General features: G+C 41.3%; 2 protein-coding genes across 3 annotated transcripts in view; both read right to left on the bottom strand.

Moving 5' to 3' along the window:
* The window catches only part of LOC133570896 (calcium-binding and coiled-coil domain-containing protein 1-like), a 104,557-nt gene extending 95,393 nt beyond the window's left edge, over window positions 1–9,164 (bottom strand). Inside the window, exons 1-10 of one of the 2 annotated variants that reach the window (XM_061923703.1) lie at window positions 8,833–9,163; window positions 8,568–8,670; window positions 5,617–5,828; window positions 4,868–5,059; window positions 4,646–4,794; window positions 3,492–3,561; window positions 3,161–3,415; window positions 2,684–2,797; window positions 625–701; window positions 423–479 (exon numbers count right to left, since the gene is read on the bottom strand). In XM_061923703.1, the coding sequence (XP_061779687.1) occupies window positions 452–479; window positions 625–701; window positions 2,684–2,797; window positions 3,161–3,415; window positions 3,492–3,561; window positions 4,646–4,794; window positions 4,868–5,059; window positions 5,617–5,828; window positions 8,568–8,670; window positions 8,833–8,973 (1,341 nt within the window). In that variant the 5' untranslated portion in view covers window positions 8,974–9,163 and the 3' untranslated portion in view covers window positions 423–451. Of the gene's footprint in view, window positions 1–422; window positions 480–624; window positions 702–2,683; window positions 2,798–3,160; window positions 3,416–3,491; window positions 3,562–4,645; window positions 4,795–4,867; window positions 5,060–5,616; window positions 5,829–8,567; window positions 8,671–8,832 lie in introns of both variants that reach the window. The other variant, XM_061923704.1, reaches the window with a different exon arrangement.
* A 2,298-nt stretch (window positions 9,165–11,462) lies between these two features.
* Window positions 11,463–18,306, bottom strand: smug1 (single-strand-selective monofunctional uracil-DNA glycosylase 1). Its single transcript, XM_061923706.1, has 2 exons — window positions 17,907–18,306; window positions 11,463–11,993 (listed from the first exon to the last, which is right to left on the bottom strand). Exons 1-2 carry the CDS (start codon window positions 18,204–18,206, stop codon window positions 11,463–11,465), a joined length of 831 nt encoding a protein of 276 aa, XP_061779690.1. The 5' UTR covers window positions 18,207–18,306.
* Window positions 18,307–20,229: the final 1,923 nt, after the last annotated feature.

Here is a 20,229-nt window from a genome sequence, read left to right on the forward strand (position 1 = left end):
TTGGCAATGTGTCTCGTTTCATGATTGTGACTTTAAAGCAGCCATTAAATAAAGATTAGTGTTTAATGCAATAATTCATACTGTGAAACGTGATCCAATGATGAAATCATCAAGTGGCTCAGCATAATGTACTACAGTTACACACAAGATCCATGCAAACCTTTCTGTCACACAATTCAATGACCGTAATTGCATTTGAATGCTTTGTAGTGCACACCAATCTTCCATGAGCGGTGTCATTTTCACGAAAAAACATGCTAGCATTTCATCCCCTTAAAAGCTGAAACTAGCTAAATGACACCTATAAAAAAATATATAACATGTATCCCTTAAATACATTTACCCTATGCCTGATTCATAATTTAAGAACACAAAGGTTGTCTTACAACAACACACACACACACAGAAAAAGAACACTCAACTGGAAGGGTAACACTTGCAGTTCCATGTGCTACCACATAAGGGGGCCAGCCAATTCGCTGCAGAGGAAACAGCAGAATGCAAGATGTTGATGGTATTTTCCATCGTCATTTAATGTCATTTTACTGTGTGTAATTGTAACGAATCTTATAGGAAGGTTTAGCGTGAATAAAATGGCGCGTGTGTGAGTGTTGGAGAGGTCACCTGACTACTGGGTCCACAAGTCCTGCTAGCATCCGCTGCTGCTTCTGACCGTGCTGGACCGCCTGCACCTTGTTGTCCTGCAAACGGTGTGCACTTATATGAGCATACTGGCATCCAACATGTAATATACGCTAAAATGTTCGCTTCAATTCCACACTGAGCATCACATCACATGATACACACCTGGACTACATATGCATAGGTAGTTACATGTATAGATACATACCCGGTACATACATAGATTCATAAGTAGGTAGATATATACAATACAGAAATATGTGTTTCACACAGAACTGCAATCTATTTGTGGCATTGGAGAAATGTCTTTAAGTCATACTTGCCAACCCTCCCGGATTTTCCGAGAGACTCCCGAAATTCAGCGCCTCTCCCGAAAACCTCCCGGGACAAATTTTCTCCCGAAAATCTCCCGAAATTCAGGCGGACCCGAGTGACGTGTCGACAGCCTGTTTTCACGTCCGCTTTCCCACAATATAAACAGAGTGCCTGCCCAATCACGTTAAAACTGTAGAATGATGGAGGGCGAGCTCTTGGTTTCTTATGTGGGTTTATTGTTAGGCAGTTTCATTAACGTCCTCCCAGCGCGGTAACAACACACAACAACAGCAGTCACGTTTTCGTCTGCCGTAAACAGCAATGTTGTGACACTCTTAAACAGGACAATACTGCCATCTACTGTACATGCATATGTGACAATAACATCTACGGCTTTTAGAGTGAAGCGCACAACTGCGCACACAACAAGGAGACTAAGCAGAATGCATCATCAGAGAGGCTGTTCAGCATGGTTAGAAAAATAGTGACAGAGAATAGAACAAGGATGGACAATTCAACCCTTAACTCAACAATGTGTGTGTATATGTGTAAATAAATGAACACTGAATTTCAAGTATTTCACTTATATATATATATATATATATATATATATATATATATATATAATAAAATAAATATATATATAGCTAGAATTCACTGAAAGTCAAGTATTTCTTATATATATATATATATATATATATATATATACATATATATATATATGAAATACTTGACTTGGTGAATTCTAGCTGTAAATATACTCCTCCCCTCTTAACCACGCCCCCAACCACGCCCCCCTCGGAGGTCTCAAGGCTGGCAAGTATGCTTTAGGTCAGCAACAAGTTCGTAAAAAAAACATGAAAAGCTCAACAAATGTGTTCAAATTAACTTTCTACTTATTAGGTTATTAAAAGGGACAAGCCGTAGGAAATGGATGGATGGGTGGGTGCTTTTAGATGGGGGAGGGGCCCAAAGCAGCATTGGCTGCTCATTGAAAAGAGCATTACCTGCTTTCATGTCATAATTGCTGAAAGACTCCTTCACAAGATTAGTCGCAATAGTTGGTTTTAGAGTATCTTGAAGACTATCCATCCATCCATTTTCTACCGCTTGTCCCGTTCAGGGTCGCGGGGGGTGCTGGAGCCTATCTCAGCTGCTTCGGGCAGAAGGCGGGGTACACCCTGGACAAGTCGCCACCTCATCGCAGGGCCAACACAGATAGACAGGCAACATTCACACACTAGGGCCAATTTAGTGTTGCCAATCAACCTATCCCCAAGTGCATGTCTTTGGAGGTGGGAGGAAGCCGGAGTGCCCAGAGGGAACCCACGCAGTCACGGGGAGAACATGCAAACTCCACACAGAAGGATTGAACCCAGGACCTTCGTATTGCGAGGCACACGCACTAACCCCTGTTCCACCATGCTGCCTCTTGAAGACTAAATAGGAGCGGAAAAAACGGTAATTTGGCAACACCGGTGTCTCCTGCTCCTTCTTCTTATTCTCTGGCAGACCAGGTGCGTTAATGAATGTGGGGCAAACAGGTAGGGGCAAATTTATTTTTTGTGGTCCAAATTTATTTGTGGCAGAGCGTGTGTGTGTGTGCTTGTGTGTGTGTGTGTGTGTGTGTGTGTGTGTGTGTGTGTGTGTGTGTGTGTGTGTGTGTGTGTGTGGGTGTGTGTGTGTGTGTGCTTGCGTGTGATAAAAAACAACAACATTGACTTACTCCATCACAATCTCTGTATTTCATCCCAAACTCCACATTATTTCTTTCCTCCCTCAGTTGCTCTTTCTTCCTTTGTACCTCACTACTCAGCTCTTCCACTTTCTTTTGGTTAGCCTGTACAAACACACACAAATTCACACAGAAAAAAAATATTCATTGTGTAAGGGTTAGGATGTCATTCACAGTAAAATTATTGCTCGTGTAAATTACCTGCTTTCCACAGAAAATAATGAAAATTAAAAAAAGCTGTTGTGGGGTCAAATTCCACAGGCACTTTTGAAAGTCAGAATTTGGACGTAATATCCATACTTTTTTTTTTTAAGTTGATTAAATGTCAAATTATTACGAATAAGAACAATACATGACAACAATTTAATTAATACATTTAAAATGGAAAAATTTATTTTCATTATTTGATTTCTTTGTGCTAAATAAATAAAATAACCCTGTAGTTTGATGTAGAGGCATCATTCTCACCTCTGCCGCTTGCCTGTAAGCTTCTCTCTCCAGGGCCCAGTTGGCCCGCTCCTCCCGGAGCAGTAGCTTCTCCTCTGACAGCTGCAGGCCCAGCTGGGCGACCTGCAGGCGGACTTGGTGCAGCTCGGCATTAGTGTGGCCTTGACGGGTGCTCAGCTCTCTCAGCTCCCTGCGCAGGCTCTCGGCCAAACGCTCGCTGGACTCCAGACGATGCTGCAGGCCGCAGACCTCTGCCAGTGCGGCCTCGCTCTCCGCCTGCATGTAGAGAGGAGTATGAACTTCCATGACACGACCACAAGAGGGCATCTGCTATGTGTGGTTCTTCATGCACCTTTAGCAACTTTTTCTTTTCCTCATCAAGTTTGATTTGACTGGATGTATTCTTCAACATCTCTTTCAGCCTGCAGTCAACACAGTACAATAAACAAATGTTTACATGTTGTACAATATCCACAAGTTCACAGAAGAGTAAATCTATTTTTTAAATGTGGAATTATAGGGAAAGATAAGATAAATTCATAACTATTATCTGGGGACATTCAATTTTAAAGATCGTCAAAGCCAAACAAGACAAAAAAGTCCTTAACTTTTTTAAAAGGTGTAAAAACATTTTGTCTTCTTTTTGCTCAAAATTCTCAATACATTTCAGTCCTAATCACAAATATCTAACATGGATTTATTTACATTTTGACCCTTTTGAATGTCTTCTGATCAGATAACATCTCAGGTTTAAAATAAGTAAAATTATTAAAACTGTGCAAATGTATATAAATTCAAAACTGTGAAATCCAACCATCCATCCATTTTCTACCGCTTGTATGAGGTGGTAATTTGTCCAGGGTGTACCCCACCTTCCGCCCAAATGCAGCGGAGATAGAAACTGTGAAATAATTTGATCAAAAAGCTTTCAAAGGGTTGGAAACTAATAAACATTGGTTGTTTCGGGTATATATTGATTGAGAGATTTGAGCAAAAAAAGTAAAACAAATAATATCCATCCATCCATTTCTACCGCTTATCCCTTTCGGGGTAAAAATCCTAAATGTTTTTATATACTCTTTGAAAATGAATGACTAATTTATGTACTGTTTTGCTTTGGGTTATGTTGAGTAACTTCCAGTGCATCGTACACATGCGACATTGAAATGTTAAAATTTAACATGGAAAAAACCCTCCGAGGCAAAGTGATGTATAACGGAGTAACTACATAAAATGTGGCCAAAAATAGAGCAAAAATGTACCGAAAGGACAAGAGAGTCAGCCTTTGTCCTATGAGAGTTGTGATGCATTGACATATATTACAGTAATTTGATTTCTCGACTATGACACGACAACTGCCCCTCCACGTCTCATTTTTTGTCTTTGCGACCTTCGATAGAAACATTTTGGACACTCCTGAGTTATCGTGACCATATGAGAAATTACTCACAAAGTAATGACATACAGTATCTGTAGAAACATGTGTGACACATTTGAAAGACTTGCCGTTCCATCTCCACGTGTCGCTCTGTCTCTCGGTATGCTAGCGCCTTGGCGCCATCTTCCAAGTCTTTGATGCGTCGCTGACTTTGCACTTTTTCCACCAAAAGTTGACCAAGTTCAGAGTTGAGATTCTGATGACTGCTTTTAACATCCTTGAGGGAGAGCAACATCACCGCCGTGTCAACAATCACTAATCCAATATGGGATGACCTAGAATAATCTTACCAGGTGTTGTCCTTCTACATTCTTCAACACGTCACACTTGTGATTCAGTTTTTCAAGGAGCTCACTAATCTCCTTCTCCGTGGCCTTCCGCTCACTCTCCCATTCCTCTTTTGCTCTTCTGCTGCTCCTCCGCTCCTCCTCTACGGCCTGCTGCAACTCGGCTTTCTCCCTCACGCATTCTTCCAGCTGACTCTGTGGACAAAGAACAAGAAATCCAACTGCATTTAGTTCAAAGATAATAATGAGTCGTAAATTGGAATATGGGTTCCATTATTTAAATTCGTTTTAACTTTTAAATTAACCTAAAACATGACTTATCTTTATCCTTGTGGTAAATATTGGACACAGTGTTGTCAAGCTTATGAGATGTGATGCAAGTGTAAGCCACTGTAACACGATTAGTTTTTTTGGTTTTTTTTTTATAAATGGCTGTGATGATAATGTAAATGAGGGATTTTTAATCACTGTTATGTTGGAATTCTTATCAATATTGATACTGTTGTTGATATTATTCATTTTTGTTTGACTACCTTGGACTGTTTTGTGTCGTGTTTGTGTGTCCTCTCAATTACTCTGTTGATTGCTATTCTGAACGTTGCTGGTCCGGGTTTAGTATGGAATTGGAATTGTATTGTTATTGTATTCTTGTGTATTATTTTTGGACTGATTAACAATTTAAAAAAATAAAAAAATAAAAAATAAATCCAATGAGCTTCCTGAGTGGAAGACGCAGAGCAGTTTGTTCCCACCTGCAGCAGCTGAGCCCTGGGGACCACCAGGAGCAGCTCCTCTTCATCTCCATCTTCCTCATCTCCATCTTGCTCCTCTTTCAGGGTCTCCAGCTCCTCCAGAGGTTTGGGGGAGCAGAAGGTGTAAGGTCTGCTGTGGGCACAGACTTTGCCCAGCTTGTCAACGTAGACAAACTGGTACTCCACTGGGCTGGGGCGAGGTAGGTAAAAGGCTGCCACAAAATACAAACATTGCGCATTAGTCTTTGGGGCCAACATTAGATTTCCTGTTATAATCACAATAGCTGGACAGGTGCAATTAGCAGGATTATACTAAATTAAACACATCGGGGGCACTTTTTTACGCAATTCAGCCTTGGAGAAGGTCTGCACCTTAGAGATTCTTGCTCTAGTGTTAAAATAAGTATTTAATTCCCTGATGATTGTGTAAATGTACTAAGATATCAACAGTCCAGAATTATTATAACAAGAAAATGTAAACAAAACATTAAATAAAGGTTAAATTAAGGAAATTAATTTGAATTAGGTAAATAAGTATTTGTGGTCCCCTAGCAAACCGCAAGCAGTCCGACTCCCATAGACATGTTATGTGCCAATGAAGCACACAAATTAATTCAGTACTCCTAATCTCAATTTGCAAAATCAAAGAACTGTCAAAGGACCTGTTAGGGGAAAATGTTCCACCTTAAAAGGGGAACGGCACTTTTTTGGAAATGTTGTCTATCATTCACAATCCTTATGTAAGACAAGAATATGTTTTTATGTTTTATGCATTGTAACTATAAACGCTAGCAAGAGTCAGCTAACAATGGAGGCAATAGGATTCCCTCTAATTGCCTATACAGTGTAGTAACAGGCACATTCATAACATGTAATCTCCAACTATTTTTGCTCATTTTAAGCATACCGCGACACATTAATTTCACAGACGCATTGAATCGTTCGCTATTTCCTTAAAAAAAAAAAAAAGCTACCACTAATCTCTAGGCAGACTTAATGAGCGATAACGACTACTTTGGGACAAATGATGATCCAGAACATTCTAAAAAAGGAGGATATGCTGCAAAATTAAGAAGCTGAGTGATAAGCCTTGACCACAGAAATTTCCTCCAGAAGGTCTTATATTTGTCCATGTGATGTCAGATTGGGGGCGGTATAGCTCGGTTGGTAGAGTGGCCGTGCCATCAACTTGAGGGTTGCAGGTTCGATCCCCGCTTCCGCCATCCTAGTCACTGCCGTTGTGTCCTTGGGCAAGACACTTTACCCACCTGCTCCCAATGCCACCCACACTGGTTTAAATGTAACTTAGATATTGGGTTTTCACTATGTAAAGCGCTTTGAGTCACTAGAGAAAAGCGCTATATAAATACAATTCACAATTCACATGAAACAAAAATCTAGCTGTTTGGCCACAATACCCAGCAATATGTTTGGAGGAGAAAATGTGAGGCCTTTAATCCCAGGAACACCATACCTACCGTCAAGCATGGTGGTGGTAGTATTATGCTCTGGGCCTGTTTTGCTGCCAATGGAACTGGTGCTTTACAGAGAGTAAATGGGACAATGAAAAAGGAGGATTACCTCCAAATTCTTCAGGACAACCTAAAATCATCAGTCCGGAGGTTGGGTCTTGGGCGCAGTTGGGTGTTCCAACAGGACAATGACCCCAAACACACATCAAAAGTGGTAAAGGAATGGCTAAATCAGGCTAGAATTAAGGTTTTAAAACAGCCTTCCCAAAGTCCTGACTTAAACTCCATTGAGAACATGTGGACAATACCAAAGAAACAAGTCCATGTCAGAAAACCAACAAATTTAGCTGAACTGCACCAATTTTGTCAAGAGGAGTGGTCAAAAATTCAACCAGGAGCTTGCCAGAAGCTTGAGGATGGCTACCAAAAGCACCTTATTGCAGTGAAACTTGCCAAGGGACATGTAACCAAATATTACCATTGCTGTATGTATACTTTTGACCCAGCAGATTTGGTCACATTTTCAGTAGACCCATAATAAATTCATAAAAGAACCAAACTTCATGAATGTTTTTTGTGACCAACAAGTATGTGCTCCAATCACTCTATCACAAAAAAATAAGAGTTGTAGAAATTATTGGAAACTCAAGACAGCCATGACATTATGTTCTTTGCAAGTGTATGTAAACTTTTGACCACGACTGTATAAGCCGCAGGGTTCAAAGCTTGGTGGTGGTAGTATTATGCTCTGGGCCTGTTTTGCTGCCAATGGAACTGGTGCTTTACAGAGAGTAAATGGGACAATGAAAAAGGAAATTCTTCAGGACAACCTAAAATCATCAGCCCGGAGGTTGGGTCTTGGGCGCAGTTGGGTGTTCCAACAGGACAATGACGCCAAGCACACATCAAAAGTAGTAAAGGAATGGCTAAATCAGGCTAGAATTAAGGTTTTAAAACGGCCATCCCAAAGTCCTGACTTAAACTCCATTGAGAACATGTGGACAATGCCGAAGAAACAAGTCCATGTCAGAAAACCAGCTGAACTGCACCAATTTTGTCAAGAGGAGTGGTCAAAAATTCAACCAGGAGCTTGCCAGAAGCTTGAGGATGGCTACCAAAAGCACCTTATTGCAGTGAAACTTGCCAAGGGACATTTAACCAAATATTAACATTGTTGTATGTATACATTTTCAGTAGACCCATAATAAATTCATAAAAGAACCTAACTTCATGAATGTTTTTTGTGACCAACAAGTATGTGCTCCAATCACTCTATCACAAAAAAATAAGAGTTGTAGAAATTATTGGAAACTCAAGACAGCCATGACTTTATGTTCTTTACAAGTGTATGTAAACTTTTGACCATGACCGTATAAGCCGCAGGGTTCAAAGCTTGGGAACAAAGCATTGGCTTGTAGTCGGGAAAATGCAGTAATTCACTTACATAAAGACAGCATATTTTGCAGTGGTGTTTATTACCCTGAAATAGTGCACAGCAGTCGACGGCAGTTCCTTTCGTATAGCCTTCAGGAACAAGCGACCAAGAGTACGTGTGGTACTCTTGAAGTGAGGACCAGCCAACCTGCGGAGGAGGAGCAAAATTTGGGCCACTTTGATTGGAATTCTGCCTTGATGGCTATAGTAATAAGTTACATAACTAAAACAGTAAGTATTGGTGACTGAATTATTGCTCCAGTCTTTGAATTGAATGTCATCAGTGATGTGTTTGTTGCCATATCAACACCTTAAAGATGCCAATCCAGTCACTGCTGCTCCACTGATGGGCTGAGGTCACACTGTAGTGACACTCCACTCTGGTCTGGGGGAAATAGAGCTGCCCCACATTTCGAAACACCACCGTGGACTGGGGATATTGTTGCTCCATGACAAGGAGGATTCAGTGAGACGAGGAGGACAGCTGAGGAGAGAAGACATTTGATAAGAGACACTCGAGGAATGTACTATGGTCAGGGACACAACATGTTTACAAACTACAAAAAACTACAGATATATAGAAATAGATAGATAGGTAAATCAACTGAGATAGACAAGTAATTTATAGTCGATAAAAACATTTAAATTACTTTAACAGAGGCTTTTAGTCATTTTCCTGATAAGGTTCATTTAACCGGTCTCGTGTGTCCTGAATTCACGTTAAACTATGACGTAGCCTGACGTAGGAAATTGTTAGCTTAGACCAGGGGTTTCTAAAATGACCAATTTACATTTTAGAATGATTAAACTATTAAAAGCCTTACCTGAACGGGACGTGGTGTGTTTCTGTTGAGTCGTGAGCCGTGTTTCCATCAGCAGACGCTCGGCTAACTTTGCCAGGCGCGCTTTCACAACCGGTGTGTCACGTGGTTAAAGAGTGGCAAACGTATTACTAGAGGCTCATGGGAAATGTAGTTCATCATCCCCCCATTGACGACACACTGTACCGTTCACGGCTGAGAGTTGTTTACTTATTTTTTATTTCTCAGCAGGTATCAAGGGTTTTGTGTCAAAATTACAAAATACAAAAAACAACTAAATAAAATGTAAATTAATTGATTAAAAAACACCTGGAAAGATGATACATTATAAAGTTATGATACTTGGTTATAGTATATTATCCGTAACATTTGGAAAAATTCAAATATACAGACCTGGTAAAATTGTAATTTAAAATATATTGTACTGTATAATAATAATCAATATAAATGCAAGAAAAAAAACAGTATACAGCCTTGTATGTTCCTTCACCTTAGTAAGTAGAGATGTCCGATAATATCGTCCGGCCGATAATATCGGCCGATAAATGCTTTAAAATGTAATATCGGAAATTATCGGTATCGGTTTCAAAAAGTAAAATTAATGACTTTTTAAAACGCCGCTGTACGGAGCGGTACATATTCGGTAAAACATGGATATAAACCCAGTCAGCAGCCCCTCCCCTCTCCCCTCTCCCCTCTCCCACACACAACACAGGAGTTGACGACTGCAGCATGAGAGGTTTACTGGCGACGCTTGATGACTTCATCAAACCGCCGTGAGCGCAGCATAACAACAACAAGAGTGTGTTGTTGCCGGTGCTGCAGCGGTGGCTAACAAGCGAGCTCACTCGGTGACTGACTGTCTATGGTTTGAGATTATTTTAAAGTGTTTCTGATGGATAAAAAACTGGCAATTTGCAATGACTGCAAAAAGTTGGTTATGCGAGGAGGAACCAAGACATCTTCCTTTAATACAAGCAATTTGATCTCCCACCTCTTCAGGAATCATAAGGAGATACACGATGAATACAAGCGGAAGATGGATGAAAAGCAAACACCGAAAGCAGCTTGCAGTGAACGGAGGTGCCCTGTCTCAACGCAGCATTTCAGAAGCTCTGACTGACTGCTAGGCCACTTCAAGGACTCACCACTAGCTTGCAGCACATTTTTGTTACTCATACAAATACGTTAGAGCAGGGCAGATTGAGCCCAGTTTATAGTTTCCTGTTATACAGTATGCCAGGCAGTCTTGCACTAAAGGAGGACTATGTTATTGTTTACTTTATTACTCTAGTATACTCTGGACTGAAACTGTGTGCCTTCATTGTTTTTGTAGCTGTTGTTTTGAGGCATGTTTAAAAATATATATATAATGCACTTTGTGAAAGTCAAAGTATAGTATTTCCCATAGTTGTAGTGGGTATCAGGATTATCTCAGGAAGAGCATGTCCCAAATTCCAGGCTGCTGTTTTGAGGCATGTTAAAAAAATAATGCACTTTGTGACTTCAATAATAAATATGGCAGTGCCATGTTGGCACTTTTTTCCATAACTTGAGTTGAAGTTGTTCTCTTATTTTGGAAAACCTTGTTACATTGTTTAATGCATACAGAGGGGCATCACAACAAAATTAGGCATAATAATGTGTTAATTCCACAACTGTATATATCGATATCGCTTGATATCGGAATCGGTAATTAAGAGTTGGACAATATCGGAAAATCGGCAAAAAAGCCATTATCGGACATCCCTATTAGTAAGTATCACTGAGTTCACCTAACACGCTTAAACACCCTGAGCATGGCATACACTTTACATAGAAATATGTACATAGTTCAAAAGCCTTTAAATGAATATAGCGTTGTACTACCTAATGTAGTCAAAGACAGTAGTGTGTTAACAAAACAGAAATTAGTGTTTTCCCTTGGTTTAAAAACAAGCATACATAGACATTGCAATTTGCAATAATTCTTCCAGTCAGAAGTATAGACCTATCTTATATGCAAAGTATACTCAAAATCAAATAGAAATTAATTAACTTCAGAGGACACCCTCCTAATATAAAGGTAGGGGAAGCACTGGAAATATTTTCCGAATCTCTTGAGGTGAAAGGATGCCCGTCATGTGCTGCCAAGCAACGGGAGGACACCCAGTTCCGCTAGTTTAGCTGTAGCCACACTCTCCCAGCCCTTATTGGCCAGAGGGTTCCTGGGGGACGGATGCATGATACCCTCCACTTGCACCTCAATACCTGCGCCGGAAAGAGCCCGGCGTGCACGCTGCTCCGCCACCTTGCCGACACCGATCACCATGGAGACGCCCAGGGCCTCCACGACTTGGCACAAGGCAATGTCACACAGACGGAGGAGCTCCTGGCGCTCATGGGCAGGAAGCTCAGGCGGGGTCAGATTCTTCCCGCTGGCGCTCATGAAAATAAGAGGGCAGAGGTTGTGCACGAAGCAGTGGCGGAAGAACGCCGATGGTTCGCCGCACAACTTTCTGAAGAAGCCCCAGAAACGTGCGCCGCTCACTTCGCTCTGCGTGCAGGCCAGGCCGCTGATGCGACGCTTTGGGTGCTCGTCGTCAGGGTGACCGACTTCACCTGTGATCTTCAGCCAGTCAACAACTGACCGCACCTCGCCAAACGGCACCTGTCAGACAAAGTAGATAAATCATTTCAGCACAATTACACATTATTCATCAATGTTTGATCTAGCCTCATTATTTATTATTGTTAAAATGTTAAAATAATAATAATAAAATGTGAATGTTCTACCTAGTAGGTGCTCGAGTCTTTGTTTTCTGTCGGATTGATCCAGACAAGCAGCAACAATGGTAGAAATCCCAACGTGTAAGCTTCATGATGAAACTTGGTCAAACATTTGTAAGTGAATATAATTTGTGCATAAAGATACTTAATTTGTTTTGTATTAAAATTGCTGACTTTTTGATGTCTTTTGTATTCGTGGTCGTGTTGTCTTTTGTCTGGGAGTAATGATCAAACCTCGTTTTTTACATGTAGTGCTAAATTTGACCAGTAGAGGGCGACAACGCTAATAGTGATAAGTCACATTAAAGGCCTACTGAAACCCACTACTACCGACCACGCAGTCTGATAGTTTATATATCAATGATGAAATCTTAACATTGCAACACATGCCAATACGGCCGGGTTAGCTTACTAAAGTGCAATTTTAAGTTTCGCGCGAAATATCCTGCTGAAAACGTCTCGGTATGATGACGCCTGCGCGTGACGTCACGGATTGTAGAGGACATTTTGGGACAGCATGGTGGCCAGCTATTAAGTCGTCTGTTTTCATCGCAAAATTCCACAGTATTCTGGACATCTGTGTTGGTGAATCTTTTGCAATTTGTTCAATGAACAATGGAGACAGCAAAGAAGAAAGCTGTAGGTGGGAAGCGGTGTATTGCGGCAGGTGTTGTGCCGGATAACGCACCCCCGCCGTAGAATGCACCCCCTAACTGTTGTTTCATTGTTTACATTCCCGAAAGATGACAGTCAAGCTTTACCATTGGCCTTTGGAGAACTGGGACAACAGAGACTCTTACCAGAAGGACTTTGAGTTGGCTACGCAGACGCGGTACCGTGAGTACGCATGCAGCTGCGGCTTCCAAACATTTGATCGCTTGCCCGTACATGCGTGCCGCTATGTGCATGTCACGTACGTAACTTTGGGGACTTTGGGGAAATATATGTGCTGTATGAACTTTGGGGAGGTGAACGGTACTTTGGGCTGTGAGATTGAGTGTGTTGTGCAGGTGTTTGAGTTGTATTGGCGGGTTATATGGACGGGAGAGGGGAGGCGTTTGTTATGCGGGATTAATTTGTGGCATATTAAATATAAGCCTGGTTGTGTTGTGGCTAATAGAGTATATATATGTCTTGTGTTTATTTACTGTTTTAGTCATTCTCAGCTGAATATCAGGTCCCACCCGCCTCTCACAGCATTCAATGGCCTAGTGGTTAGAGTGTCCGGCCTGAGATCGGTAGGTTGTGAGTTCAAACCCCGGCCGAGTCATACCAAAGACTATAAAAATGGGACCCATTACCTCCCTGCTTGGCACTCAGCATCAAGGGTTGGAATTGGGGGTTAAATCACCAAAAATGATTCCCGGGCGCGGCCACCGCTGCTGCCCACTGCTCCCCTCACCTCCCAGGGGGTGATCAAGGGTGATGGGTCAAAAGCAGAGAATAATTTCGCCATACCTAGTGTGTGTGTGACAATCATTGGTACTTTAACTTTAACTTCCCTATCTGAATCGCTCCCACTGCCCTCTAGTCCTTCACTCTCACTTTCCTCATCCACGAATCTTTCATCCTCGCTCAAATTAATGGGGAAATCGTCAGTTTCTCGGTCCGAATCGCTCTCGCTGCGGGTGGCCATGAATGTAAACAATGTGAAAATGTGAGGAGCTCCACAACCTGTGACGTCACGCGCATATCGTCTGCTACTTCCAGTACAGGCAAGGCTTTTTTTTTATCAGCGACCAAAAGTTGCGAACTTTATCGTCTATGTTCTCTACTAAATCCTTTCAGCAAAAATATGGCAATGTCGCGAAATGATCAAGTATGACACATAGAATGGACCTGCTATCCCCGTTTAAATAAGAAAATCGCATTTCAGTAGGCCTTTAAATGTTTGGTGTGTGAAAGAGGGACAAGCGGTAGAAAATGGATGGATGGATGGATGGATGGATGTTGTGTAATTTCTATATGTTTAAACATTTGTAGTTTATTGTGTGATTATATTAAGACTAAACCTTCTATTTTCTTTATGTAAAATACACAATGGAGATTATTGATGTCAAATAAACAATGGACGGTACACTTTTATTTTATGTTTATATTTTCAGTCTTAAAAAACCTAAATGAAGGAAGACGTGTAAAGAAATAAAACAAAGGAAGGAAAATAATTCAAAAGAAGGAACATCAATCCTCAACAAAAACTGGAGCTTCTATTTCTTCATACTGTTAACTAGCTGCACACGCTGGAAACGAGTAGCGAGGGCAGAATAATGAATTGATTGTGTGCATTTTCTTTGCAATTAAGTAAACGCAGTCTCAAAGAAGTATAACCTGCGGAAGCACTTAATGAAAAAACACCCACATTTTCATGTTTGGCCCATGAGCCCTTGAAACGGCACCCTTCATTATGTAGTTGAATAGCCCTGGCCTAAAAAGTCCATGCTGCGCCAAAAGATAACACTTTCGTATTAAAAACTATAGAAAATCCAATATGTTAACCCACATTTACTTGACCAGAAACTAATGCAATCCAGGGCTCTCCAAAGTGCGGCATCGGGGCTATTCATTATGAGTAAATACAGCAAACATATTTATTTTTTGTATTCAAATATAATACAAATAAAATATAAAGTACAGCCCGCATCTAATTTTTACTGTCCCTCAACATATTCTAAAATTACAATTAATTAATGAATATTCTAATATATTATTAGATTATTGAACTAATTTGTAATGTTACCTTTTACCACAACGATAAGATGTGGATGTTTTGTTGAGATGGCTTAGCACAGGGGTGTCAAACGTAGGGCCCAAGGGCCGCATCTGGCCCGCGAACAGGTTTTATCCGGCCCGGGGGATTAGTTTGCTAAATATAAAATTTTGCCAAAATTTTGAATGAAAGAAACTGCTGGTCTAAATGTGTCCACTGGATGTCGCAATAGCAATTCTTTGTATCATTGTAGATGATGCTACATATGTACAAAATAAACCACATGATGTTAGTACATCAGTCGAGGAAAATGATCAAACTACATACATAAATAACATCATATTTCGGGCATCTGGTCAGGATGCCACCCGAACGCCTCCCTAGGGAGGTGTTTCGGGCACGCCCGACAGGTAGGAGGCCGGGAAGACCCAGGACACGTTGGGAAGACTATCTCTCCCGGCTGGCCTGGGAACGCCTCGGGATCCCCCGGGAGGAGCTGGACGAAGTGGCTGGGGACAGGGAAGTCTGGGCTTCCCAGCTTAGGCTGCTGCCCCCGCGACCCGACCTCGGATAAGCGGAAGAAGATGGATGGATGGATGGATGGATAATTTGATTTTGATATAATTGTTTTTACCTTGATAGATTTAAAATTAACACCATTAAGTTGACTGATGAACATTATCACATAATTTATTCAGAAAATATAAATAACGACAAAGATAAATACTATAAACCGCAACATGTACCGGTAAGTGTAAAAAAAAAAAAAACATGATTTGTACATTTTCAGAATGTGCTTGTTCTATTTTTAAACAAAGAAAACAATCTTAAGTTGTCTTTATTTTTAAGTTATCATGCCACTTGGGGGTAGATTTTTCTCCATGTGGCCCCCGATCTAAAATGAGTTTGACACCCCTGGCTTAGCATGTATGGACCTACATTGGAGTTGTTTTAGCATATTTAATGTAGATCATGTGCTGTGCGTATGGCCCCACAATTCTTGAGGGGGTGTGAATGAGCGTATGTAAGAATGCCAATGAATGAATGCCAGGGCACTTTACATGAAATTTTACCGCAAACGTATTCCTAGTACCTTCTTGCGCTGTCACTGATAAATATAATGGCCAATTTTATTAAGACATCTTCAGTGTCAGTGTTAGTGCAGTCTCATAATTAGTCGTAGGGGGTTCGAATCCTTTCCCCACACCGGAAGCCATCTAGGATACGCTCTACCTGTGACCATAATGAGGACTAATCAGATTTACGCAAATATTGCACAAATATTGCCCATATGTGGGCTCTGTACCGAGGATGTCGTTGTGGCTTGTGCAGCCCTTTGAGACACTTGTGATTTAGGGCTATATAAATAAACATTGATTGTTTGATTGATTGATTGATTGATTGAATTAATAAATAATGAAGTGTGTAAGCGCAATTCAAAGTGAAACTTGTATTGACTTCACTCTAAGACAGGATTTAATTGCTGACTGTTATATTCCTCTGCCCAGGAGCACTTTCAGTAAGTCGGCCTGGTCAGTAAGGAGCGCAAATGTGTGGAACTCAGTACCTGAGGAGGTTAAACTGGTCACAAAGTTAAAGTTAAAGTACAACTGATAGTCACACACACACTAGGTGTGGTGAAATTAACCCATCCCATTGTTCACCCCCTGGGAGGTGAGGTGAGTAGTGAGCAGCAGCGGTGGCCGCGCCCGGGAAATTTACAAGGTTTTCACAAAAAAATAGAAAATGTAGATTATCAACGCCTACAGCTGCCAGCACTGCAAGATGAGCCTGTTTTGATGCGAAGATAAAAGTTATGTTGTATTTTATTTTTTAACATATTGTATATGTCAGTGTTTTTCAACCTTTTTTGAGCCAAGGCACATTTTTTTTCCATTGAAAAAATGCAGAGGCACACCACCAGCAGAAATCATTTTAAAAAATGAAACTCTGTAGCCAATATTGACACTAAAAACTTGACGCAATTGTTGGATATGACTTTAAACCATAACCAAGCATGCATCACTATAGCTCTTGTCTCAAAGTAGGTGTACTGTCACCACCTGTCACATCACACCGTGACTTATTTGGAGTTTATTGCTGTTTTCCTGTGTGTAGTGTTTTACTTCTTGTCTTGCAATCCTATTTTGGTTGCTTTTTCTCTTTTTTCGGTATTTTCCTGTAGCAGTTTCATGTCTTCCTTTGAGCGATATTTCCCGCTTCTACTTTGTTTTAGCAATCAAGAATATTTCAGTTGTTTTCATCCTTCTTTGTGGGGACATTGTTGATTGTCATGTCATGTACGGATGTACATTGTGGACGCCGTCTTTGCTCCACAGTAAGTCTTTGCTGTCTTCCAGCATTCTATTTTTTTTTTTTTTTTACTTTGTAGCCAGTTCAGTTTTAGTTTTGTTCTGCCGAGCCTTCCCTAAGCTTCAATGACTTTTCTTAGGGGCACTCACCTTTTGTTTATTTTTGGTTTAAGCATTAGACCCATTTTTTACCTGCAACCTGCCTCCCGCTGTTTCCCACATCTACAAAGCAATTAGCTACCGGCTGCCACCTACTGATATGGAAGAGTATTACACGATTACTCTGCCGAGCTCTAGACAGCACCGACACTCAACAACAACACATCATTTGCAGACTATAATTACTTGTTTGCAAAAAATATTTTAACCCAAAGAGGTGAAATTACATAATCTCCCACGGCACACCAGACTGTATCTCACAGCACACTAGTGTGCCGCGGCACAGTGGTTGAAAAACAATGGGATATGTATTGTGTGCTTTTTTTCTTTTTCTTCTAAATTGTAATTTTATTACCTTTTTTATTTACATCATGGCCAGGGGACTACAGATGAAAACTAGCCTTCTGGCTAATTCTGGCTTTTTTTAAACCATGTGTAGTCATGTGTTTTATGGACATGCATTGTCCTCTTTGAAATAAACTCATCTAATCTAATGTAACCTAATGGCAGCGTCTGCTTCTTCATTGATACGCGGGTATATGACGTACACGTGCCAACAGTGCCACCTTCTGCTTGAAGGTATGAACTACACCTGGTGACAATGAACACAACTTACCCCCGTCTGCGCCATGCCGAAAGGTCCAGGATTCATCCCTAAAAACAAGAACTTCTGGCCCGCCTGACAGTACTTGTCCACGTAACAGCGATGGGTATCCCAGGCGTACTCCAGCGGGTTGTACACGTAGCGGACAGGCTCGCCGAATTTGAGGCTACGCAGGTGAGCATTGAGCTCCAGTTCCGCCTGCAGGAACATTGAAGAGGGCGACGCTTTCGGTTGCGGTTCACGTTTCAGTTCGTTCTCCGTTGATTTTGTATCGTCTCCATCACCTCCTGGTGCTATGTTTTCATTTATCATACTTGACTAGACACGCAACTGACTTATTAATTATATTAGGAGCCGACTCTGCGTGCATTGTTTGGGTTCTGCCTGGTTTTTTCTGTTTTTCTTGTTTGACTCTCAACTGCAGTTTGACGCGTTGTCGCCGCTTCTGGTCTGGAGTATGTACTGCAGTTTGTGCTGAGCGCCAGCTGTAATTTAAGTGTAAGTGTAGTTTTTGTTTACCTTACCTTTTTTTCAACTAGTTTTCTATGATACCTTTACTTCAAAGGTGTGACAAGTGGCTGACCTGATGAAAAATTACAAATTAAGATTTAGACGTGACTGCGTGGGTTCCCTCCGGGTACTCCGGCTTCCTCCCACTTCCAAAGACATGCACCTGGGGATAAGTTGATTGGCAACACTAAATTGGCCCTAGTGTGTGGATGTGAGTGTGAATGTTGTCTGTCTATCTGTGTTGGCCCTGCGATGAGGTGGCGACTTGTCCAGGGTGTACCCCGCCTTCCGCCCGATTGTAGCTGAGATAGGCTCCAGCGCCCCCCGCGACCCCAAAGGGAATAAGCGGTAGAAAATGGATGGGAAGGGATGGATGGATACATTTAATTTGTAGTATTCAAGCAAGCTGTGATATGATTCTTTAAAAAAAGGTTAAATGGTAAATGGGTAATACTTGTACAGTGCTTTTCTACCTTCAAGGTACTCAAAGCGCTTTGACACTATTTCAACATTCACCCATTCACACACTGATGGCGGGAGCTGCCATGCAAGCAGGGGCGCCAAAAAGGGGGGGTAAAGGAGACGGATTCTAGGGGCCCATGATGGAGGGAGGCCCAGAGAGGCCCCTAATGATGATGAAATTATAATACAGAAAAAATTATGACACTGTGTTGGGGGCCCTGTAAAGATTCTTTTCATGGGACCCAAAATCCCTAGCGGCGCCCCTGCATGCAAGGCCCTAATCACGACCCATCAGGAGCAAGGGTGAAGTGTCTTGCCCACCCAAAAAAAAAGGCACACCTTTTTTAAGTTAAAGTCCCAACAATAGTCTCACACACACACACTAGGTGGTGTGGTGAAATTATCCTCTGCATTTGACCCATCCCCTTGTTCAAACCCCTGGGAGGAGAGGGGAGCAGTGAGCAGCAGCGGTTGCCGCGCTCAGGAATAATTTTGGTGATTTAACCCCAATTCCAACCCTTGATGCTGAGTGCCAAGCAGAGAGGCAATGGGTTCCATTTTTATAGTCTTTGGTGTGACTTGGCTGGGGATTGAACTCATGACCTGTTTATCTTTGGTATGAACATTATGTAAACTCGAAGTTATTGGGGTTTTTTTGGGTTCTTTGTTTTTATTATTTGATCATGTTGTACTGCATTGTAATCTTTTGTTTTGGGATTGTGTGATGTTTTTTTTCCCAGACCCCAGGAAGACTAGTCTCCACTGCGGTGTAGACTAATGGGGATCCTTAATAAACTAAACCAAACCTTCCAGTATCAGGGCGGACACTATAACCCCAAGGCCCCTGAGGCCTTTTCCTGATCATTTTAAACTCAAGTTCTAAATTTTTATTGTTAATTTCTATTTTATTTTTTTGCTATTATTCTCATTTGTTTTTTATCCATTTATTTATATTGTATTTTTACATATATTTTAAGATGTTTTATATAAATGTTTTGGATAGAGTCAAGTTTGTTATTCTCCAGTGTGAACACCTCAAAGGTGCCGTTGTCCTTAAATGCTCAGTGCCATGCCATGTTTTATTATTGTCAAGAACAATGAGGTGGCGACTTGTCCAGGGTGTACTCCACCTTCCAGGCTCCAGCACCCCCCGCGACCCCAAAAGGCACAAGCGGTAGTAAATGAATAGGTGGAAGAACGCGGTGAGCGTGTGCATGTTTTGTTCTTTACTGGTGTAAAGCAATGTGTTGCAACTTGCCTGTGCGTGAAAAGTGCTTCAATGAAATTGGTAGCTTTTTCTCTCCTTTGCATGATCAAACATAAGCGCTCCAGACAAGGAAATACAAAAAAATCAAGACAACAG

The sequence above is a fragment of the Nerophis lumbriciformis genome, linkage group LG28 (assembly GCF_033978685.3).
Source record: "Nerophis lumbriciformis linkage group LG28, RoL_Nlum_v2.1, whole genome shotgun sequence".
Lineage (NCBI taxonomy): Eukaryota > Metazoa > Chordata > Actinopteri > Syngnathiformes > Syngnathidae > Nerophis > Nerophis lumbriciformis.